The sequence below is a fragment of the Acomys russatus genome, chromosome 19 (genome assembly GCF_903995435.1).
Source record: "Acomys russatus chromosome 19, mAcoRus1.1, whole genome shotgun sequence".
Taxonomy (NCBI): Eukaryota; Metazoa; Chordata; class Mammalia; order Rodentia; family Muridae; genus Acomys; species Acomys russatus.
The window spans coordinates 42,814,755-42,832,121 of NC_067155.1; the positions used below are offsets into that span (position 1 = coordinate 42,814,755).

The 17,367-nt window shown below is 51.8% G+C and overlaps 1 protein-coding gene across 1 annotated transcript in view; it reads left to right on the forward strand.

Annotated features, from left to right (window-relative positions):
• Nucleotides 1-16,175, forward strand: part of Rcc1l (RCC1 like) — a 29,237-nt gene extending 13,062 nt beyond the window's left edge. The window contains exons 8-11 of the mRNA XM_051161357.1: nucleotides 2,829-2,916; nucleotides 4,848-5,021; nucleotides 7,116-7,201; nucleotides 15,216-16,175. Of these exons, the coding sequence (XP_051017314.1) occupies nucleotides 2,829-2,916; nucleotides 4,848-5,021; nucleotides 7,116-7,201; nucleotides 15,216-15,293 (426 nt within the window). The 3' untranslated portion in view covers nucleotides 15,294-16,175. The remainder of the gene's footprint in view (nucleotides 1-2,828; nucleotides 2,917-4,847; nucleotides 5,022-7,115; nucleotides 7,202-15,215) is intronic.
• The last annotated feature ends 1,192 nt before the right edge of the window (nucleotides 16,176-17,367 follow it).

Consider the following 17,367-nt stretch of genomic DNA (forward strand, 5'->3'; position numbering starts at 1 on the left):
CTGGATCATTTGACCTTGGAAGTGACAGGTCCCTCACTTCGGGAATTGTGTTCCGAAGAAGCAAGTCACCAGGGTGAGCCCAAGGTCACACATGGGTGTGGACACAGGAGCCACTGTGGAAGTGGCCAATATAATTTTGATTTTTCTTCTTATTTTTTTATATTTTGTTTTGTTTTGAGACAGGATCTTACTGTGTAATCCTGGCTGTTCTGGAATTTGCTGTGTAGACTAGGCTGGCCTTGAGCTCATAGAGTCTGCCTGTTTCTGACTCCTGAATCCTGGGATCATACCTGGCTTATTTTAACTTTTTTACACTTGGTTGTTTAGAGAGTGTGTGTGGTCAGAGGACAGCTTATAGGAGTTAGTTCTCTCCTTGTACCCTGTTGGTTGCTGGGATTCTCAGGTAGTCAAGCTTGGCGGCAAACAGGGTTATCTGCTGAGCTAGTTTACTGGCTGTCCGTCCGTCGATCCATCCATCCGTCTGTCTGTCTGTCTGTCTATCTGAGACAGGGTCTCACGCTGCTGTAGCTTAGGCTGGGTGAGAGCTCAAGGCAGTCCTCTTGACTCAGCCTCCACAGTAGTGGGATTACAGGTAGAAGCCACCACATCCAGAGGTGTCAGGCTGTAACTCCCAAAGGCAAGCCCCTACTGACTTACTTCTACCAGCCATGTTCCACCTCTTAAAAGTTCCCAGCCTTCAAAGTAGCACCACTGTTTACCGCTCTAGTTGGCAGCATGACCTGGGACAATGCAGCCGATAAATGAGTCGGTCTAAAGTCTCATGCAAGAGCCGACTCTATTTGTAGCAGCAGGCAGTTTGTACTCTGAGGGTTAAGAAGAAGTAAGGTGTCCAATCACAAGGGCGAGCCACACATGGCAAACATGATTTTTCTGTAGAGGCAGCTGAATAACAACAGCTGAAGTAAACTCACTCCTGTCCGCTACACGCCAGAGGAGCATGAAAACACACTCCAAGAACAAGTCTGATTTGAAGACACTAAGGTCACAAAGCCTCTTATCTTGTTTTCTTGGCGTTTTCTCCCAAGCACTCAGAACCCTCACGTGACTCCATTCTTGGACCGTGTTCCAATACACCACATGCTGGGGAATAAGTTTCAAAACATGAGCTGAGTCAGGGATGAAGTTATGCACGCCTCTAATCTCAGCACTCGGGGGGGGGGGGGGGCAGAGGAGGATCTCTCTGTTCAAAGCCAGCCTGGGCTACAGAGTGAGTTCCAGAACAACCAAAGCTATAGAGAGAGACTCTGTTTCAAAACAAACCAAAAAAACAACCAACAAACACCCCAAATATCACACATGATCCTTCAGGGCCATTTCAAATTCAAATGTAAGAAGGACTTTATCCATACAGTGGTTTACAGTGTCCTGGGTCACCTGGCTTCCCTACTAGTTGTCCTTTTTTTTAAGAGGTATGTGTCTGTGGATCTGTGTATGTGAGTAACAGAGTGTCGGATTCCTGGAGCTAGGGTTACAGGCAGTTATGAGCTGACAGATGTAGGTGCTGGAAAGAGCAACAGACACTCTTTTTTTTTTTCTTCCCCCCTTCGAGACAGGGTTTTCCTGTGTAGCTCTGGCTGTCCTGGACTTCTTTGTAGACCAGGCTGGCCTCGAACTCACAGTTCCATAGACTCACCTGGCTCTGCCTCCCAAATGCCAGGATTAAAGGCCTGCACCACTATGCTGGCCACAACAGACACTCTTTTTTTTTTTTTTTTTTTTTTTTTTTTTTTTTTTTTGGTTTTTTGAGACAGGGTTTCTCTGTGTAGTCTTGGCTGTCCTGGACTCGCTTTGTAGACCAGGCTGGCCTCGAACTCACAGCGATCCGCCTGCCTCTGCCTCCCGAGTGCTGGGATTAAAGGCGTGCGCCACCACGCCCGGCTAACAGACACTCTTAAAAGTAATTTTTTCCTTTTTTTTTCTTTTCTTTTGAGACAAGGTCTCACTCTGTAGCCCTAAGGGGTCTGGAACTTGTTATGTTGACCAGGCTGGCCTTGAACTCACAGAAATCTGCCTGCCTCTGCATCCTGAGTGCTGGCCTTAAAAGTCTTTGCCACCATGCTGATATCATTTTTTTCTCTCTGTCTTTTTTTTTTTTCCCCCAAAGACATGGCTTTAGCTGGGCCGTGGTGGTTGCACACCTTTAATCACAGCACTTTGGAGGCAGAGGCAGGAAGATCTCTTGAGTTTGAGGCCAGCCTGGTCAACAAGCGAGCTCCTGGACAGCCAGAGCTGCACAGAGGAACCCTGTCTTGTGTGGGGGAGTGCTGGGGAGGGGGAAGACATGGCTTTTATTCATAACCCTGGTTGGCCTGGGTGGCCTCAAACTCAGAGATCCACCTGCCTCTGCCTCCTGTGCTAAGATTAAAGGCACCACACCCGGCCAGTTCTGGCCTCTTTGAGTGGGCTGTGCTTGCCCTGTTCCCATGTACATCTCTTCCCACTGGAGGATGTTCCCTTCTTCCCTTGCCTAGCTCCTCCTACTTATTCTTCCAAGCTCAGGAACAGTGATGCTGTCCCTCTCCCCCGTGCCAGGTCAGCCTCCTAGAGACTTCTGGAAATCCTCTTCATGCTTTGGTCTATTGCAAATGTAACAAAGAGCTGAGTTTGATTGACATCTGCTTTTCAGAAGCGTGGGAACTGGGTCCTTCTGGCTCCCTTCTGCGTCCCACGGCCTTGGTTGGGAAGCTTGGTGAGAGATGCCTGGGAAACCTTTGTAGGGTTAGTAAGTGAGCTGGGACACTGGCCAGGGATTCCTCCTGCTCCTGCCTGGTTGTTTCTAACCGTGCCCACTTTTTTCTTTGGTACAGGTTAACGTCCCTCGTTGCCTGCCTTTCTCCAAAGTAGGCAAGGTGAAGCAGGTGGCTTGTGGTGGCACGGGCTGCGCTGTATTGAATGGTGAGAGCCTTTTCTTGGCAGCTCTTTGGGAAGCACTGGGCAGTTCAGATGGGTAGACTGTAGACGGAAGCCTGAGGAGGGGAGGGTGGCTGTGGGACCAGCTAGTTGTACTAGTTCAGTGACTGTGGGGTAGAGGTGAGATCCCCAGCGGGTCAGTCGCTCATGATATAGGCATATAGAAATCACAGAGCTTGGTCATTTTATAGCAAATGTCTGGGTCCTGGAGCTAGGGATCAGACCCAGGTCCCTATGCACACTAGGGGAGTTGTAGGCAGATGCTCTACCCCTGAGTCCCATGCCCAGGGCCCCATGCATGAAAACCCTGCTGTGTCACTGAGCTCTACCCTATCAGCAGTGCTGCACTTGTTATGGCCAGGGCTGCAGGGTAGCTCAGGGGTAAAGCGCTTATGCGTGAAGAGCCAGACAATCCTTAGCCCTGTACCGGAAAGAAGGAAGGAAGAAAGTAAGTAACCAGGAAGGGGTGAAGGAAGAAGAGAAGAAGGAAGGGAAGTAGAGAGGGGAAAGGGAAGCAGAAAGGAAAGCTGGCCATTGTGGGGCAGACCTCTGATCCCCAGTATTGAGGAGGCTGAGGGAGAGGACTAGAATTCCAGGCCAGCCTGACTACCTAGCAAGACTGTGTCTTAAAACAGAGCACCTGGAGCTGGGTGGCGGCGGCACACGCCTTTAGTCCTTGCACTCAGGGAGGCAGAGGCAGGTGGATCGCTGTGGGTTTCGGGCCAGTCTGGTCTATGGAGTGAGTCCAGGACAGCCAAAGCTACCCAAACCAAAACCAACCAAGCATACAACCCAAAATACCCCAACAAAACACCTGGCGCTAGAGTGATGGCTCGGTGGTTAGGAGCACTTGTTCTTGCAGAGACCCAGGTTTCATTCCCATCACCCACGCCAGACACCAATGTAGTGCTCAGATACACGTGTGCCTAAAAGACGCATACACCTCTTACACACACAATAAATCTTTTTTGGCTGCCCTGGACTCGCTTTGCAGACCAAGCTGACCTTGAATTTACAGTGATCCTCCTGCTTCTGCCTCCCAAGTGCTGGGGTTAAAAGCGTGTGCCACCACGCTTGGCTCATAGAATAATTTTTCCCCCCCCGAGACAGGGTCTCTCGGTGTAGCCTTGGCTGTCCTGGACTCGCTTTGCAGACCAGGTTGGCCTCAAACTCACGGTGATCCACCTGCCTCTGCCTCCCAAATGCTGGGATTAAAGGTGTGCGCCACCACGCCCGGCTAGAATAAATCTTAACAGACAAAACAAAAACCCAAGAAAAACCATCCCAAAGTAAAACCCAAAACTCGTACTCCCCCAAAAGCAAGTTAAAAAGCATTTGCTTTGTTTTCAAGACAGGGTTTACTCTGTGTAGCCCTGGCTGTCCTGGACTTGATCTGTAGACCAGGCTGGCCTTGAACTCACAGAGATCCACCTGCCTCTGCCTCCTGAGTGCTGGGATTACAAGTGTGTGCCACTGCACCTGGCTGATTTCGAAGAATGACTTGTGTCTGGCCTGGTGCTCTGATCAGTGTGATATCTGGAGCTGTGGTGGGAAAGTGTCAGGTTTTTCTGTGCCCAGTGGGTTTTGTGGATGCCTTCTCCTCATTGCCCTCAAGGAATGGGTTGTTTCTGCTCCGAGACTGGCTTCCTCCCTAGTCAAACTCCAGGCAAGTATTTAATGAGGGGAGAGTCATTATCAACCTGCCAGCCCTGTGCATCTCAGGTATCCCAAGGCCTCCTCAGGCCTTCACCTCCTGAGTCCGGGATTCTTCCTCTGTGGTTGGCTTGTGCAGCCTGGGGCCAGAACCAAGGGCTCCCTGCAAGCTAGGCATGCATTTTACCAACTGAGCCCCCAACCCCAGCAAGGGAGAGCGCTGCTTGCTCTGACTCACAACCCCTGTTTCTGGTGTAACACAGAAGAAGGACACGTTTTCGTCTGGGGCTATGGAATTCTTGGGAAAGGACCAAACCTCTTGGAAACGGCTCTTCCAGAAATGATTCCACCTACGCTCTTTGGCCTGACGGAGTTCAACCCCGATGTGCGGGTTTCCCAGATCCGATGTGGACTTAGTCACTTTGCCGCACTGACCAGTAAGTTACCCTGCTGGGCAGCCAGGCCCACGTCTGTCCCTTCTCAAACTGGGACAGCTCTCAGCTTCTGCATTCAAGCTATATCCTCCTAGAGCTATCCATTCATCCACCCTCTGTCTGTCTTTCCCTCTATTCTGCCATTATAGTATCTAGTTCATCCTTCTATTCATCCACTCTTTATCCCTCCCTCCCTCCATCCCATCCTCTATCTGTCCATCCATCCAACAGATTCATGTCTTTATGGGATGCATAGAGGAAGGCCACGGCAGAGGCAATCTAGTTTGTATCATACGACACATGCCTTCTTTTCATGCTGGCATTTGGTTTGGGGTCTTTGGTTTGGGGTCAGGCTTACGCTATCCTGTGATCTCACAGGAGGCACCTGTTGCGGGGTGGGTGGGGAGAAGGGTTTGGTAGAGCGCTGCTGAAAACCAGGAGAGGTGTGGGCCATGCGTGGGTGAATGATGCAGGAATGAGTGTGTGGGGTGGCAAGTGGCCCACTTTACAGGCAGGAAAGCTCAGCCCCTCCAAGGCACTGGGGTAGGAGGACCACAGGCTGGCTGGAGGCTCATGAGGCCTTGGGATAGCAAGGTGTGCCACAAGCATCTGGACACTGGCCTTCCTCGTGTTCCGCCACCACGCCTCAGTTCAGGCGGCTGCTCTAAAGTCCTCTGTGTCACATGTCACTATAATGCATTCCAGGGAGTTTGCTGCTTCCCAGCCAGTCAAAAGTCTTCTTGAGCAAAAGGTATAACCTTCCCTTTTTCTTCTCACCAGAGCTTAAATTTGCCTTTTTTGGTACTTTTAGTCTGCCCTGTAACTGACCTCCATGCCTAACTCAAATGGCATGGTTCATTTTCACTCTCTTAAGCTCCCACTTGTGAACCTAATGAGCATCTCTCTAAAACTGGAAAAAAAAAAAAAAGTCACTTTAATTTTGCACTCAAGATGTGACTCAGAAGTAAAGCACCTCCCTAGAATCCCCCAGTGAGGGGCTGGGGTGTGGCTCAGTGGTAGAGCACCTGCCTAGAATCCCCCAGTGAGGGGCTGGGGTGTGGCTCAGTGGTAGAGTACCTGCCTAGAATCCCCCAGTGAGGGGCTGGGGGTGTGGCTCAGTGGTAGAGCACCTGCCTAGAATCCCCCAGTGAGGGGCTGGGGTGTGGCTCAGTGGTAGAGCACCTGCCTAGAATCCCCCAGTGAGGGGCTGGGGGTGTGGCTCAGTGGTGGAGCACCTGCCTAGAATCCCCCAGTGAGGGGCTGGGGTGTGGCTCAGTGGTAGAGCACCTCCCTAGAATCCCCCAGTGAGGGGCTGGGGTGTGGCTCAGTGGTAGAGCACCTCCCTAGAATCCCCCAGTGAGGGGCTGGGGTGTGGCTCAGTGGTAGAGCACCTGCCTAGAATCCCCCCAGTGAGGGGCTGATATGTGGCTCAGTGGTAGAGCACCTGCCTAGAATTCCCCATTGAGGGGCTGGCAGTGTAGCCCAGAGAATAGAGCACCTGCTTAGAATCCTACAATGAAAGGCTAGGGAGGTGGCTCAGTAGAGGAATGGCTGCTTGGACTTTGTCAGTGAGAGGCATGGCTCAGCAGTAAAGCACTTTCACCGAGGTGTATTCATTGTACTTATTAGTTTGGCCATTTGTTACTTTATGGCGCTTCTACTAGGTCAAGTTCATGAGAACAGGAGGCATGTTTGCTCAGTTGCTATCCTGTCCCCAGAGCCCAGCACACAGACATAGACCCAATGCAGTTAGGGATGCAGTTGCTCTGTGCCTCCTCACAGAGCACAGCCACACACTGAAACTCAGAGCTGGGTCTGCTGTACTGTGGGTGGTAGCGGGCCATCAAGTGAGCAGAGTGTGCTGTGCCCAAGATCCTTGACCCTGCTCTATAGAAAGCCTTGTCGTCCCTAGGCTGGGTGTCAGAGGTCCTGGCCTGGACCTGGTCTGGAGATGGGACATTCTCTAAGGTGATTTTCTCTGAGAAACACTTCAGAGACCAAGTTAGGCTCTGTTTGTCCCTGGCTCTTGGAAGACCATCCTCTTGATGGCCTGCTCCTTGGGTAGCTCCACCAAGTCCTGTCTTCCTTCCTTTGCAGACAAGGGCGAGCTGTTCGTGTGGGGCAAGAACATCCGAGGGTGCTTGGGCATCGGGCGCCTGGAAGACCAGTACTTCCCATGGAGGGTAAGACCGTGCAGGGGTGGGGGTCATGGGGGATGTGCTAAGGAGGGAGACGTGCCAAGGGATGGGCTGGCTTTGGGAAACAAAACCAAATATGAGACAGGGTCCAGGCCCTCCCGTTGGCTGTGTACCACAGTCTAGGATGGGCTCCAGGGAGGCTTGAGTGGAGGTGATGGGCAGGGGCTGGCATGGCGCCAGCCTCCAAGTGTGTGGGCCTTCAGCCTTTCTGCTCTGTGCAGTCAGTGCATCCCAGGCACCTGCCACTTGCAAGGGTGGAGGAAGTGGCCTACTCAGTGCTGCAGTCCCTGTAGGGTGCTACCAGGTGGGCCAGAGATGTGACCCATTGGTGGAGTAGCTGCACAGCATGCACGAATCCATCCCCAGCACCACATGAGCTTAGTGCACTGGCCCATGCCTTTGAATCTAGCACTAGACTGGTGGAAGCAGAAGAATCAGAAGTTCACGGTCAGCCAGGCATGGTGGCGCACACCTGTAATCGTAGCACTCGGGAGGCAGAGGCAGAGGCAGGTGGATCGCTGTGAGTTCGAGGCCAGCGTAGTCTACAAAGCTACAAAGCAACTCCAGGACACCAGAGATACATAGAAAAACCCTGTTTTAAAAAAAAAAAAATAAGACACCCCCCCCCCCCCCGCCCCCGAACAAAACAAAACAAAACCACTCAGCAGGTAAGGGTCCTTGCTGTCCTCAGAGGACCTGCGGTGGGTTCCCAGCACCTACGTCAGATGGATCACACTTGCCTGTAACTCCAGCTCTGGGGGAATCCTACTCCTTCTCCCGTGTCTGTAGTTACTGCACTCATATGACTTACTCTTAGCTCCATACACACAAACACACACACACACACACACACACACACACACACACACACACAGACATAAAAATTTTAGTTACCTTGACTATTTTGGGCCCCTCCCACTCCCCCTCTTTTGGAGACAGGTCTCTATAGCCCTGGCTGTCCTTGAACCTACTCTGAAGACTAGGTTGTCCTTGAACTCAGAGATCTGGCTACCTCTGCTTTCTAAGTGCTGGGACTAAAGATGTGCACCACCACTGCCTGGCTCTTATGGATCTCTTTATTATGTGTGGGGGTCTTGGGCAGTGCACATATGTACCATGTTGCACATCTCGAGGTCAGAGGACCACTTTGTGTCATTGGTTCTCTCCTTTAATCTTTATGTGCGTTCTAGGAATTGAACTCAGGTCAGCAGACCAAGCTATTCATGGAGGCTGGAGGAGTCTGAGTTGAAAGTGGATACTTATTTATTTGAGACAAGGTCTCCCTGTGTTGCCCTGGCTGGCCTAGAACTCGCTCTGTAGACCAGGCTGACCCTCAAACTCACAGAGATCCACATGCCTTTGCCTCTTGAGTGCTCAGATTAAAGGTGTACGCCACTGCCCCTGGCTGGCCACTTCTTTCAGAGAGAAGTGTTGTGTATGGGGTTGCTCCCAGAGTGGTCCTCCTGTGTGCCTCCCCAGGCTGTGGTGCCACACACCAGGCAGTGGCAGTGAACAACAGCTTAGGCATTGAGAACAGCAGGAGCCAGCACCCCCCTCACAACCACTCGCCCCTGCTGCTTGTTCTTTCTTTTTTCTGAGTGTGGGCTTGGAAAACAGTGGAAGTAGCTGGGTCTTGTAATGACAAGTCTATCACAGGCCTGTCACTTACCTATGAGTGTGGGTGGATTAGTCTTTTCTTGTTGCTTTGACCAAAGCAGCGTAAGGGAGAAAGGCTTTATTCTGGCTCACAGTTTGAGGGCACACAGTCCATCGTGGCGGGGAAGGCATGGAGGCAGGAGCGTGAGGCAGCTGCTCACATGGCACCCACAGTCTGGAAGCAGAGAGAGATGGGTGCTGCTGCTCAGCTCACTGTCTCCTTTTCGTTCAGTCTGGACCACAGCCCATGGGATGGTGCTGCCCACAGTCAAGCTGGTTCTTCCCATCTCAGTTAAACCAGCCTAGGGGCTCCCTTATAGACACGCCCAGAGGGGTATCTCCTAGGTGGTTCTAGAGCCTGTTACGCTGACAGTCACAATGAACCATCACAGCTGGTTACCTGCTGGGGTGACTTGGCATAGCATAGTGGCTGGGTAGGAGTCTCCATTCTCAGCTTGCACTCCCTTGCTCTGACTCATGCATCCAGAGGAGTGGAACCCTGCTGGCCCTGGGCTTCCTGATGGGCTTTCCTCTTGTCCACCCTAGTGACTACTGTCCACCCTCTTACACATTTGGTGAGTCTCAAGGGCTCCTGCCAGGCAACTGCACAGTCTTTTGTCACCTTCTGATTGGATGAGGATTGGCAGGTCTGTTAGTTTTCATTCTTGTAACAAGATACCAAGTTAAACAGAGACAGTGTTTAATTTGGTTCCTGATCTTGGACTTTTTGCTGAGGTCAGCTAACTTCATTGCTTAGTGCCTGTGGCAGGGCAACAACATAGTAGGGACATGTGACCTCAAAGCTGCTCATCTCACCAAGGCTGGAAACTAAGGGGTTCTCATCACTACCTTCAAAGGCACGTTCCCCATGCTGGACAGGATGTGTTTTGTTTGTTTTGTTTTGGTCAACTTGACACAAGCTAGAGTCATCTGAGAGGAGGGAACCTCTTTTGAGACATTGCCTCCATAAGATGGTGTAGACAAGCCCATAGGGCAATTTTCAAATTAGTGATTGACGTGGGAGGACCCAGCCCACTGTGGGAGATGCCACACCTGGGCTGGTGGTCCTGGGTGCATAAAAGGCTGAGCAAGCCATGAGGGGCAAGCCAGCAAGCAGCCATGTTCCACAGCCTCCAGGTTCCTGCCTTGAGTTCCTGCCCTGATTTCCACAGTGGTGGGCTGCAGCATGGAAGCATACCAAGGGACCCCTTCCTCCCCAAGTTGCTAGTGGTCATGGTGTTTTGTCCCAGCAATGGAAGCCCAAGGCATCCCAGTGCCCACCTCCTCTCAGTAGCCCCACCCTGCCATTTCCCACTGAGCTGGGGATCAAGCTTTCAACGCGTGGGCCTTCAGGGCACACTTGAATCCAAACCATAGCCACAGGGTGCTGTGGGGTCCCATACCACATCCTTCTTGCAGTGCGAGCTCTGAGGCCTGAGGCGGATCCCATGAGGTCATAAGTCACAGGTGAAGCCAGATTCACACCAGATCACCTTTTCACTTGCACTCTGAGCCGCTTGGAAGGCTGAGGCAGGAGGATCAGGTGAACCTGACTATATAGTGAAATCTATTCATTCTCTCTCTCGCTATAGATATATAGCACGAATGAAGCCCTGGGTTCAGTCACTAACACCACATAAACTGGATGTGGTGGGGCACACCTGAAATCCTAAGTCTTGGGAGCAAGAAGTGGAAGCAGGAGGTTTTGAAGTTCAAAGTCACCCTCAGATACATAGGGCGCTTGAGGCCCAGCTTGTGCTACCTGAGAACCAGAGACCAAAATTCCCACATGACCAGGTACAGGCTTGCTATGGAGTCATTTCAGAGGCCTGAGAGACACACCAGGGGGCACTGACATCTCAAAGGTCCTTGCTGGCTGCAGATCCTGGCCATCAGTCAAAGACCAAATAGCTTCCTGTGTATTGGGCTCTAATGGCCAGGACATCTGGGGAGCAGCACATAGGTGCTTAAGTGCAGTGGGCTGGCTGCAGATGATCATGGCAAGGTAAATAGATGATCTCAAGGGGCCTGGGAGGTTGCTAAGAGCCCACCTGGATAGGTCATCATGGGCCAGCTGGTCACTGCTGTTCTGGGGCCAGCCTGGGGCATTGTCTGCAGCTCCGTGCTGCCTCTGTCACCTAGGGCCCGTTTCTGTTTGCTCAGTGGTCTGTGTGGCCGCTTTTGCCAAGGCGCTTTTGTTTGGGAAGGCAACGAGACAGCGTGGCGTGATTCCTGCCTTTGTTTGCTGTCGTCAGCAGCCCCTAATGGAGGTGCAGCTCCTTAGTCAGCACCTGTCACTTTGGTGCTTTTAGGCCAGGCCACCTGTTGCAGGTATTCATTTCAGGGCCTAAACTCAGGAAATTGCCTAGGACGCAGCTTCTCTGCAGTAGCCAGTGGGGAAGGACAGTTGAATAGGCATCTGGCCAGCTGATCCAGAATCCACAGCTGGGTGAAGGGCTGAAGGCCGGGTCATGCGGGGTGTGCCTAGGGAGGCACAGGGCTGGCATGTGCCCTTCTGCTAGAGCCTGTGAGGGCATAAGGTTTGATTTAAGTAGTTCTTAGTTGAGCACTGGGCATAGAGTGATGGGGTTATTAAGAGTTTAAGCCCCAGTGGTTTACTCCCAGTACTCAGAGGCAGAGGCAGGCAAATCTCTCTCAGTTCCAGGACAGCCAGGGCTATACAGAGACAACCTATCTAAAAAAAGAAGTACTTAACACCTGGTAATTTATATATTTTGATAGGGAGTCACGTAACCCAGGCTGGCCTCAAATTCATTGGTCCATTTGCTTCTTCTTCCCGAGTGCTAGAATGAACCACCAGGTCTGATTTATAGGGGGCTTGAGACTGAGCCTGGGGCCTCATGCATGCTAGGCAAGTGCATTAACCATGAGCTGCTACATTCCCAGCCATGTGGTCATTGTTTTCCATTGAGTGTCCTTTTGTGGTGTAGCATTGCTTGTTTACTATATTAGTAACAGTGACAAAAAAGAGAAAGTGGGCATGGTGCTTGCACCTCAGCCCCCAGGAAGCTGCAAGTCCCAGCTCAGCCCAGACTCTAATGGCCAGAGCAACTGGGGAGCAGTACATAGGTGCTAAGTGCAGTGGGCTGGCAGCAGACAATCATTGCAAGGTGCTTTCCCAGGCAAGGCAAACAGATGATCTCAAGGGGCCTGGGAGGTTGCTGCGGTATAAGACCCTGATTGAAAAGCTAAAATAATGTAGTGTATGGTGGCACACACCTTTAATCCCAGCACTCAGGAAGCAGAAGCAGGCAGACTTATAAATTCAAGGCCAGCCTGGTTTACACAGTGAGTTCCAGGGCAGCTAAGGATACATAGTGACATCCTGTCTCTAAAAAGCAAACAGAGAGGCAGGAGGGCTCAGTGGGTAAAGTGCTTGCTGTGTAAGCATGAGTTTGGATCCTTCAGCACCCATGTAGAAGCCATGCTCAGCAGTGCAGTCTGCAGCCCAGTGTCCGCAGGAGTGGAGACAGTGTGCGCTGTAGCCCAGTGTCCCGCAGGAGTGGAGACAGTGTGCGCTGTAGCCCAGTGTCCCGCAGGAGTGGAGACAGTGTGCGCTGTACCCCAGTGTCTGGCAGGAGTGGAGACAGTGTGCGCTGTAGCCCAGTGTCTGGCAGGAGTGGAGACAGTGTGCGCTGTACCCCAGTGTCTGCAGGAGTGGAGACAGTGTGCGCTGTAGCCCAGTGTCTGGCAGGAGTGGAGACAGTGTGCGCTGTAGCCCAGTGTCTGGCAGGAGTGGAGACAGTGTGCGCTGTACCCCAGTGTCTGGCAGGAGTGGAGACAGTGTGCGCTGTACCCCAGTGTCTGCAGGAGTGGAGACAGTGTGCGCTGTAGCCCAGTGTCTGGCAGGAGTGGAGACAGTGTGCGCTGTAGCCCAGTGTCTGCAGGAGTGGAGACAGTGTGCGCTGTACCCCAGTGTCTGCAGGAGTGGAGACAGTGTGCGCTGTAGCCCAGTGTCTGGCAGGAGTGGAGACAGTGTGCGCTGTAGCCCAGTGTCTGCAGGAGTGGAGACAGTGTGCGCTGTACCCCAGTGTCTGGCAGGAGTGGAGACAGTGTACGCTGTAGCCCAGTGTCTGCAGGAGTGGAGACAGTGTGCGCTGTAGCCCAGTGTCTGGCAGGAGTGGAGACAGTGTGCGCTGTACCCCAGTGTCTGGCAGGAGTGGAGACAGTGTGCGCTGTAGCCCAGTGTCTGGCAGGAGTGCAGCAGCCCGGTCTCTGATGCTTGCTGGTTATCCATTCTAGTTGAAGTCATAATCTCTAGGTTCAGTGAGAGATCTTGCTTCAAATAATAAGGTGGAGAGTGCTAGATGAAGATACCTGACGTCTATCACTGGTTTCCACACTTCACACACACACACACACACACACACACACACACACGCACAAGTTGCAGAGCACACATACATACTACATACTGCAATTCACACACACCTTTGACCACACAACACACATACACACATATACATTATACACACTCCATCCCCTCCACATACCACACAGATATATACACACAACACATACTCCCCAATAACACATACATACCACACACACACACCACCATACACACACCATTCATCCCACACCCACCCCATACACACACACACATCACACCTACCCCAGATATACTACACAGACATGCATACACATATTACTGCATTCTACACATACCCCACATACAATATACACATATATTCCATACAAACACACACATATACACTATACATATACCAGACATCCCACACATCCCACATCCCACACATACACTGTCCTAGGGTTACTATTGCTGTGACAAAACACTGAACAGAGCGACCTGGGGAGGAAAGGGTTTATTTGGCTTACACTTCCACGTCACAATTCATCGTCAAAGGATGTCAGGACAGGAACTCAAGCAGGGCAGGGACCCTGAGGCAGGAGCTGATGCAGAGGCCATGGAGGGGTGCAGCTTACAGGCCTGCTCCTCATGGTTTACTTCTCATGGCTAGCTCAGCCTGCTTTCTTATAGAACCCAGGACCACCAGCTCAGGGTTGGCCTCACCCACAGTGGTCTGGGCCCTCCCCCATCAATCACTAATTAGGAAAATATCCTACAGGCTTGCCTACAGCCGATATTACGGAGGCATTCTCTCAACTGAGGTTTCTTCCTCTCTGACTCTAGCTGTGTCAAGTTGACATAAAACTAGCCAGCACACACACCAAATACAATACTTTCCACACACACACACCACACACAGTACATTTACACATATATTTACATAACACACACACACACACACACACACACACACACAAAGAAAAGAAAAATTTAAAAATAAATGTAGAGCCTGTGAGGCCCACTGGGTAGAGGCACTTGACACCAAGCCCGTGTCCACAAGGTGGAGGGAGGACCAGCCTGAAGGTTGTTCTCTGACCTCGAGTGCACACACAGTAGTGTAATAATTAAAGAAAAGGCTGGAGTACACCTGGAACAGTCCAGGATGGCCATGGTGGGGTCCTCTGGAGGCAGACAGACTCCAGTGCTTAGGGTGGGAAGGATCGTGGCCTCCTGCTGCACTGAGAGCTAGGTCTTCCCAGGAAAAAGGTTGGCCCAGACAGGCAGCATGGCTAGGACTGCAGAGGAGGCCCTAACGTCTTCTGAGATGTAGCAGAAACTGCCTCTTGTGTGGCCATGGTGGGGCATGCAGGGATCCAGCCTGTGGGTACAGAGGGACTGACAGGTAAAGTGACTGAAGTCACTGGGCCAGCGTGGCCTGTTCACACTAGACCCACCAGGCAGCGGCTTTCTCTGAGCTCTAAGGAAGTACTTGGTGACTCCTCCCACACTCTGCGAAGGTCTTGGAACACTCAGCCTCTAGGCAGGAAATCTGGAAGCCATGCTCACAGACTGGCACTGGAGCATCTGTGTCCTTCCCGAGGGGTACCTCTCTAGGATGGCTACTACAGGTGATGCCCGATGGGACCGGTGAGCTGTGGATTACTGTGGGCACCCCGTTTCTAGGACATACAGCCACATTCACAGAAGGCAAAGAACCTGCCAAGAGGTGGGCCTGAGGGTGAGGCTCACTTGGTAGAATGCTAGCCTAATGTGTACAAAGCCCTAGGATCTATCCCAGTACCACATAAACCAGGTGTGGTGCTACATAGCGTGTCAACTCAGAACTTGGGAGGTGGAGGCTGGACGATCAGTTCATGGTCAGCCTCAGCTACACAGGGAGTTAGAGGCTAACCTGGGCTACATGAGTCGTTGTCTCCCTCCCAAGCCCCTTCCCTGGCTCCAGAGCCTACCTGTCCTTCCCCTCACTGTGTCTTGGGGCTTGTTTTCCAGGTGACATTGCCCGGAGAGCCAGTAGACATGGCATGTGGTGTGGATCACATGGTGACTCTGGCCAAGTCATTCATCTGAACCTCCTCCTGGGCCTGTCCCAGGCTGGCCCCAGCCTCTGAGCTGTACCCTCAGCAACAGCTTGGCAGAGGCCGGGTGTGGGCACCAGCAGAGCTTCTGAGGGTACTGGGAGATGGCCAGGGCCGTTGTGGAGCAGGATGCTTGCTCTGTGTCCTCAGTGGGGACTTTATACTAGCAATATGTGGACAAGGCTCTTCCTGCATCGAGGCTCCTGCCTGCTGAACTCAGCCCAGGATGGCTACTGTTGGCTTGGCATGCTCCTGAGGAGTACCAGGCACAAGGACCTCAAATGGCCTGCCCAGTTCCCTTTGTAGGTAACACATGGTGGGATCTGGGGATGCGTCTTGCCTGAGACACCATTCTTTGGGGAAGTTCACTGTTCATGACACATACGATATTAAGAGATGGAGACATGACAAGGCCCTCAAAGAAACTTCTTGTCCAGTCACAACAGACCACAGCAGCCTCTGGCTGGCCCCAGCTCAGCAAGAGAACCAGCTGACTTCAACTAGGGCCTCTCCGTTCAGCTGCCACCCCACAAATTCCCCGGAAGGACACAGACCAGGAGCCCAGAATGCCTTGGCTTGAGACTTCCTGGAGTGGCCAGTGTGAGCCAGCCTTCCCCATGAGCCTACGAAGTGTCTCAGCTTTGGAACTTCCTCACCGCCTCGCTTTCAACAGTCCAGAAGCCTCTGAAGAAAGAAGCTGCAGGCCAGATGCTTGTAGGCTGAGGGCTGGGTAATCTTGGCTGGAGGGCCAGCCTTGGAGTGGGAAGCCTCACAAACCTGGAAAATATTTGTTTTTAAGAAGGCTTGTCTTTTCCTTCCAGAACAGAGTTTGAAAAGGTCTTTTGGAATAAAGTCTATTTTCTGCCTTTTTTTCAGAATGGAAGTCTTGTGAAGTTTTACTCGATCGTTTTGAGACCATAAAGGTAGCAAATAGAAGCCAGTAGGAAATACTTTAGAAGGCAGTCCCACCTGGGATGTGGTGTGTGTGTGTGCGTGTGCGCGTGTGCGTGTGCTGTCTATCTTATTGAGGTGGGGTAGATGGGGCATCACTTTGTGGCCCAGGCAGGCCTTGAACTCAAAGAGGTCTCTTGCCTTTGCATCCAGAGTGCTGGGACCAAACGTGTGCTTCAGCACACCCACGCTCCACTTTTCTCTTTGGACACAGGATCTCTCCCATTCTGGAATTTTCCTAGAAGGCTAGGAAAAGCTGGCCGGAGGGGCCCGGGCCCTCTTTTGTTTCTCTTTCCCAGTGCCAGGCTTACAGGCCCAGAACACTAGGAGCTCTGGGTATAGAACATAGGTTGTCAGCTTGTCAGGCAAGCCACCTTACCCTCCCCCAGCCCTTGGAAAGTATTTTCTGAACAGATAAGATTCTTTGGCTGGGAAAATAGCTGGCACCTGAGCCACTAATTATGATTTCCCATGCTACCTGCTACACCCCACTTCCTGTTACTTGTTCGCTCTACAGAGACTTGTGAGCCCCTTACACGCAGCAGAAGAATCCCTGCTTTGTGCAGCTTATCCTTGAGGAGGTAAACGGACCATAAATAAAAGACAGAGTGTTGTAGCTGCTTATGTGGGCTGTGGAGGAAAAGCAAAGTTTTGCCCAAAATACGTGACAGTAACAACTTAAGAGGAGAAAGGGCTTATTTTGGGCTTTCAGTTGAAGAGGGCTCCAGTTCTGGCATGGTAGAGTTCATGGCGGCAGGAGCTGGAGGTAGAGGCTTCTCACATCATGGCAGAACTGGAAGCAGAGGGCAACAGACACTCGAGGCTGGATTATCACCTTCAAAGGACCACACCCCCAGTGACCTACTTCTGTTGTCAAGGCCCCATCTCTTTTATACAAGTTCAGTCTTGGGCTGGAGCAATGGCTCAGAGGTTAAGAGCACTGGCTGTGCTTTCAGAGGTCACGAGTTCAATTCCCAGCAACCACATGGTGGCTCCCAACTATCTATAATGAGATCTGATGCCCTCTTCTGGCAGGTATACCTGCAGACATAATAAATAAATCTTAAAAAAAAAAAAAAAAAAAAAAAGTCCAGTCTCCCAGAAAAATGCCACCT